We start from the raw sequence: 6,369 nt of genomic DNA, 5'->3' as shown, positions 1-6,369 counted from the left end.
CTGCAAATCAGAATTCACTAAAAACATAATCATCGGAACGCCGATAAAACTCTGAAATGCATTCATAAATAATTTCCCCTTAGTGATTCCCTTTGGAACCACTCGCTCTCCATCCAGCAGCGTTCGACCTGCGGTTGCCCTCCACTCATCCTCGACCTCGCCGCGTCTCCTCGGCAGGGAAAGGAGCCGAGGGAGCCGTCGAAAGGAGGCAAAATTCGCCTTCTTGTGTGGAAAGAGCGTCAGCCATGTTCGTTCCAGGCAGGGCGGGAGAGGGCGGCGTGGTGCGTGTTGTGGAGGCGAGCGAGTGTGAGCAGCGGGAGGCAGAGCCACCGTCCGAAAGCCAAGTTTCCAGCGCGGGGTCACAGTGGCGAGTGAACTGCGCCGGCGCCCTGTGAAATCCATACCTGTGACGTCACGCAAAGAGGCTGGAAAAAGAATGCCCATTAACCTGGGATTGTTTCTAATTAATTGCCCGTAGGATTTGCTCGTGCCCAGATTGTTCGGGCGTCTACGAGATGCCTGTCACATTGGGTTTCGCCTCGTTTGAGCACCGCAACGAAACGATCGATTCCGTGGCGAAAACGGCGGTTTTTGGCGCCGATGCAGCAATCTGGCAACGAGTACGGTGACGTCACGCCCAATGGCCGGTACAGGTGGTCTGATAGATAGACAAATACAATAAACATTGGTGCGTTAGCTTCATTTTCCTTGCAAACGTGGAAGTGGCTGGAGCGCAAGTGTTGGTTGGAAGCCAGACAGTAAACAGTGCAAGGAAAGTTGGACCTTTTGCTTGTGAACGGCTGTGTTAAAATAATCATTTCCGTCGCAAATTATTTCCACTCGCATTCTTATATTTCTTTGATCGAATAAGTCGAAACGAACATCCGTTTAAAAATAATAATATAAGAAAGGAACTTAGTAACAAGTTTTTTTTTTTTTCCGCACGCCGAATCGCGGCGAGGAGGGACATGCATATGCATTCGTAATCGTTGCTAATAAGCCGAGGCTGATCCGGGAGGTAAACAAGATGTCGTCACAGTCGCTCTTGTGAGGGTTCCGAGTTCTGCCGCGTCTGCCATGTTGTTCTCTCTATCGCCGGTGCTGCTCGGAAGTCACGAAGCAAGAAGAAGCCGAGGAAAGGCAAACTCTTCCACCAATCTCCGCTGCTTCCACTCTTCCTCCACCTGCTGCTACTCCTCCACCTACGACCAACAAAACTACTACGACAACCGCTTGTCGGGCCTCCTCCTCCTCCTCCTGCTGCTGCTGCCACGTATCGACAACGACTCGATTGCTGAAATAATCCCGACGGAGGAGCGACACACACAGGCACTGTTACCGTCGGCGGTGTCCTTCTTATCCGCCATTCTCAGTGCCGTCGCGGCCCTTCTAGCTGCTACTGCTCCTGCTGCCGAATCTCCCGCCGCCGCCGCCGCCATCCCGAAGGACAAGACCTCCTCTGCCAGACCTTCATCTTCTTCTTATTCTCATTCTCCTTCTCCTCCTCCCTCCACCTCCTCCTACTCCTCGTTGGTCGCCCCCACCGCCAACACTCGCGACAGCATTTTTGCCGCCTCCTCCTACTTCTCCTCTTCCATCTCCTCCTCCTCCTCCTTCTCTTCCTCCTTCTACGAGTTGCCATCTTCGTATTCGTGGTCTTGTGGGCCGACATCATCATCATCATCATCATCGCCATCATCTGGACGAGGGGAAAATAATCTGACAGTAAGGGGATCGAGCCGAAGCTGAGCCGTAGGTGGATCATCAGTAGCTTTCTTGTGCTCCCCGCGAAAGGGAGACGAGGGAGACTGGAGGAGGAGAAAGAGGAAAAGAGGGAGAGAGTGAGTGTGTGAGCGTGAGAGAGAGAGAGGAGAGAGAGCCACAGCTACAGGGAGGCCCAAAGGTCTATAAAAGAGGATCTGGAAGATCTCTCGAGTCGGTAAGAAGAAGAAGAAGAAGAGGAAGAAGAAGAAAGAGGAAAGAGGAGTAGGGCGTGGATAAGACACACACACACACACAGCAGGTGAGAGAGGGGGAAAAGTAGCGAATCAAAGGTGTTGTTGTTGCCTGGGTGTCAAGACATGACCTTAATGGCTCTACAAGTGATTCGTCTGCTGCTTTGGCCCCAGGGATCATCCGTCAGTGTAGAAGCAGCCAAAGTCACAGCGACAACGATGTGGAAGCCTCTCCTCTGAGATTGACGAAAGGAACGCCTTTCTTCTTCTCCTCCGCGGGGCCTCTGACTTCCTTGCTGTGTGTCGTCTCTGGTCGTCTAATACAAAGAACTGCAGGAAGATTAACGAGAGAGAAATATAAAACTTGAATTTTCTGGTTTCGTGAACGCGCGCGATTTATCCGTAATCCAACAAACTGTTTTATTGAACGCAATCTCCGATTAGCGTCCGATTAGTATTGAATAGAAAACATTACCCCGCGCAGAACACACAATCTCCGTGAGACTGGCAAACCGAAATAAGGGGGCGGACTTACCCGCCATTTGAGCCTGGTTGAAGTAAGTGATTCCGTACACGAGAAAATAATAATAAACGGAGAAACCGCGGACGGCTAATAAAAAAAGATAAATAACCTAGACAGGGAAGGGGACAGCGTGTCGAGAGTAGCTTTTTCGGAAAAAGAAGTCACCATTCCCTATTCAGAAATATACCAAAGACATTGTAGAATGTATTCTCCCGACAAAATGATGAGTTCGAAGCCTCTGGGAGCGCCGATCTCGTCCAATGGGCCAGCGGCGTTCACCGGCCGCTACAGCCCGACTTATCGCTCACCGGATCCCATGCGACGGTGCATGAGCAACGCTCCAGTTTCTGTAAGTGCATCAATCTATTCTTTCGTTTTGTCCATATTCTCCTCTCGTCTGACGCTTTTTCTTTGTGCTGTTGATGTATGTATGTATCTATATATATTCTCGGTGTGTTAACAATTGTGCAGTATGAATAATCAAGCTTTTGGGACCTGTGACGGATAATCGACTTGGCTTTCTTCAAATTCCCTCGTCGCACATTTTTTTTTCCACAATTATCCTTTCTTTGATTAATTATTGCATAAAGAATTAATGTCAGCCAGGCATTAGTCTTGCGTTCTGGAAAGTGTTTAGGTATTTATTCCAATTCCCAAAGTGGAATTCAAAGGGAAGAATGGCAGTGACACAAGATGCTCATTATTTCAGTTGGTACTCTGGCTCTAAATATAACCTGCTGTGATAACAAATGAATTTAATTATTTTTTATTTCATCGGAGTTTTCTGCTTCAATAATTAAATAGGGATATTTATGTGACCAATTAATTTTTTTCCAGAAGTATCGGAGTAGAAGTAACAGATTTCCTACTTAGATATCTTAATACTTATTTCATTTTACAAATCGCCTCTATTTTTTCATGTAAAATTTTCATCATCAATCTTGGTGTCTTTCCGATTTTAATAATCGTTTTTCTCTCGTAATAACATTTCAGGGAGTTATTAACGTATTTCTTCACTCAAACGGGTATATTTATAAAATAACTACCTCCTGAATATCCTAAAATATATGTTTGAATTTTCATCAGTGCATTACAATAGTCTGTTCATTTCTCCGTATGACATTCACTTTGCGTCATTCCAACAGCGAAATTATGACCTGGAATGCCGATAATCATGAACTATACACTTGCTAAACATACATCAACGCAAGAAGAGAAATATACGTTCATGAACACAATCCATATTGTTCTACAATCGGTATAATTTTATAACCATACGGCACAAAATATATATCGTACAAACTGCAAGTGAAACTGTGTCGATATTTGTGTGTTTTTTTCCCCTACTCATTGTCCCTTTGATGGTAATCAGCTTTCGCAACCAATAGCCCCTTACAGATTATTATACAAGCTGTAACTGCCTCAAATAGCCAAAGCTAATTCATATCATTAAGCATTTACTCTAAAGATTATATATAAAAAAATAGAACTCTAATGGGTAACCGCTTTACCGAACAGGTAATAAATCCACACTAATAGTGGTATTAAACTCGTGTATGAAATAAATTGATGACTGATCCATACAGCGGGAGGGAAAGTTTGCTCACTTAATCAATCCTAGATATGTACTAGAAGCCTTAACTAAAAGGTTCTCGAGACGAAACTATTTTTATTTGCGTCTTTAGAATTTTTTTTTTCAACGTTACCCACGATTTTTTCTCATCGACTTCTTACCAAAGATTCTAAGAAAAAGCGAGTGCCGGAAAAATACCTAAAAAAAAGTTGTATTTTGTCAATGGATGAGTTACTGGAAGGTTGTTTAACGCATCTACATCAGATCAAGATACACACACACACACACACACACACACACACACACACACACACACACATATATATATATATATATATATATATATATATATATATATACCTATAGGAAATACGAAAGAAACTTCTGTTCAATGAGGTCATTAGCTATATTTCTCTCTTCTCCGACATAACACACACATACCTATATGTATATATTATATACATATATATAAAGATACATATTGAGACTTTTACAAATTTAAAAGTATATGTTTCACACAGAGTTTCTCATACCTTAACTGCATATATGATCGTTTCTTTCCTTCATGCGCTGTATTCCTTTCTTGTTAGGAATCTGCATATCACGACGTTTAAAATAGGATAAATAGCGGAATAAAATTGGAATATGGTATAATTCCCACTGAGCGAGTGAATTTCATATTCCGAGTCCTGTTTCGGCTGATGAAAAGTAATATATGTATGTGCGTGTGTGTATAGTATATATATATATATATACATATATATATATATATATATATATTATATATATATGTGTGTGTGTGTGTGTGTGTGTATATTGTATATTTTCCGGTGTGTAAACGAATTTTATATGCTAAGTAACATTTCAACGAATGAAGTATAATGTATATGCATATATATATATATATATATACATATATATATATATATATATATATATATATATATATATATATATATATATATATGTATGATATATATATGAAATTCCAACCTTTATTTCCTCGAGGAGGCCGAAATCCTTGAAATCCTCCGAAGGGAAATGGGACACCACACCTATAGGTTACTCGACCGTTTCGACGACCTTTGGAAGGGCGGTGGGGCGGGGAGGGTGTGGGGGCCTTTCGAGAGCTTTTATTAACTGCGGCAGAGAGAAATACAAAGGCATTTGTAGCTCTCTGTATACACCAGTTAACAAAAAAGACCTTTTTAAATGGGCCGGTGGTGGTCAGGACGGTAAGAGCAGCCTGAATTTGGTCTCTGGCATTATCCCCGTGGAGGGAATTGTGTGTATGTGCATGTATACACACACACACATTTATATATATATATAAATATATATATATAGATATATATATATACATATATATATATATATATAAAGTATATATATAATATATATGTAGAATCTACTGGTCACATTTTATTTACCAGGTCATGTGGTCAGGTCGGCAACGTGACCTCTTTGTGATTATTGGACCTGGGTTCGTTTCCCAGGACCAGACATTACAATTTCTACTTCAAATGTCTTTGAACTTGGATCTTCAGACTTTGTAGTAACAAGCGTATCCAAAAAGAGCAAAGGATTCAAGAAGTTAAGGGGGCATTGTGGCTATCACAATTTCATGGCATTAATATATCATAATATATATATTATATATATATATATATATATATATATATATATATATATATATATATGGTTTGCGCGCGCGCGCGTTAGAAATTCACATAATGATAACGCTAAATCTAAAACTACGCTGGCTATATGCATACATTCCTTTTCACGCACTCATAAGGAAGCATCAGGCACTAATAAACAAAACATTTGCGGCGAGATGGTAATAATAATAATAGTAATAATAATAAAAAAAAACTAAATTTCGACTAACAACTTGACAACATCATATCATATAATAATAATAATAATATAATAATAATAATAATAATAATAATAATAATAATAATAATAATAATAAAACTAAATTTTGACTACCAACTTGACATCATCATCATTATTACCCAAATTTCCACGATCAAAAGCGGAAAGCGGGAGGTCTTTTACTTTAACGAAATAAAGGAACCATCTTGAAAATAAAAACGGCTGAAGATCTGTCTGGGGCGGTGTTTGGATGATAGCTGAACTCCTTCAGACAGAATCACTCCGAACGAAAGTGATTACCAAACAGGGATCAAGAGAGGGTTGACACTGGTGAATTCCTCTCTCTCTCTCTCTCTCTCCTCTCTCTCTCTCTCTCTCTCTCTCTTTCTTCTCTCTCTCTCCACTTGAGGAATTAATAGTCACGGATGGAAATCGAA

At 40.9% G+C, this 6,369-nt stretch overlaps 2 protein-coding genes across 8 annotated transcripts in view; both read left to right on the top strand.

Moving 5' to 3' along the window:
* The first annotated feature begins 1,077 nt into the window (after window positions 1-1,077).
* Window positions 1,078-1,749, top strand: LOC135224896 (uncharacterized). The gene has a single exon (XM_064264221.1). The coding sequence runs from the start codon at window positions 1,078-1,080 to the stop codon at window positions 1,747-1,749; it is 672 nt and encodes a 223-aa protein (XP_064120291.1).
* Window positions 1,750-2,680: 931 nt separating this feature from the next.
* Window positions 2,681-6,369, top strand: part of LOC135224715 (inhibitory POU protein-like) — a 169,589-nt gene continuing 165,900 nt past the window's right edge. For all 7 annotated transcript variants that reach the window (XM_064264000.1, XM_064263999.1, XM_064264001.1 and 4 more), the window contains exon 1: window positions 2,681-2,827. In XM_064264000.1, the coding sequence (XP_064120070.1) occupies window positions 2,681-2,827 (147 nt within the window). The remainder of the gene's footprint in view (window positions 2,828-6,369) is intronic.

Source organism: Macrobrachium nipponense, chromosome 12 (genome assembly GCF_015104395.2).
Source record: "Macrobrachium nipponense isolate FS-2020 chromosome 12, ASM1510439v2, whole genome shotgun sequence".
Classification (NCBI taxonomy): Eukaryota; Metazoa; Arthropoda; class Malacostraca; order Decapoda; family Palaemonidae; genus Macrobrachium; species Macrobrachium nipponense.
The sequence above is the reverse complement of the archived record's forward strand: the minus strand, read 5'-3'. Positions and strand labels throughout refer to the sequence as shown.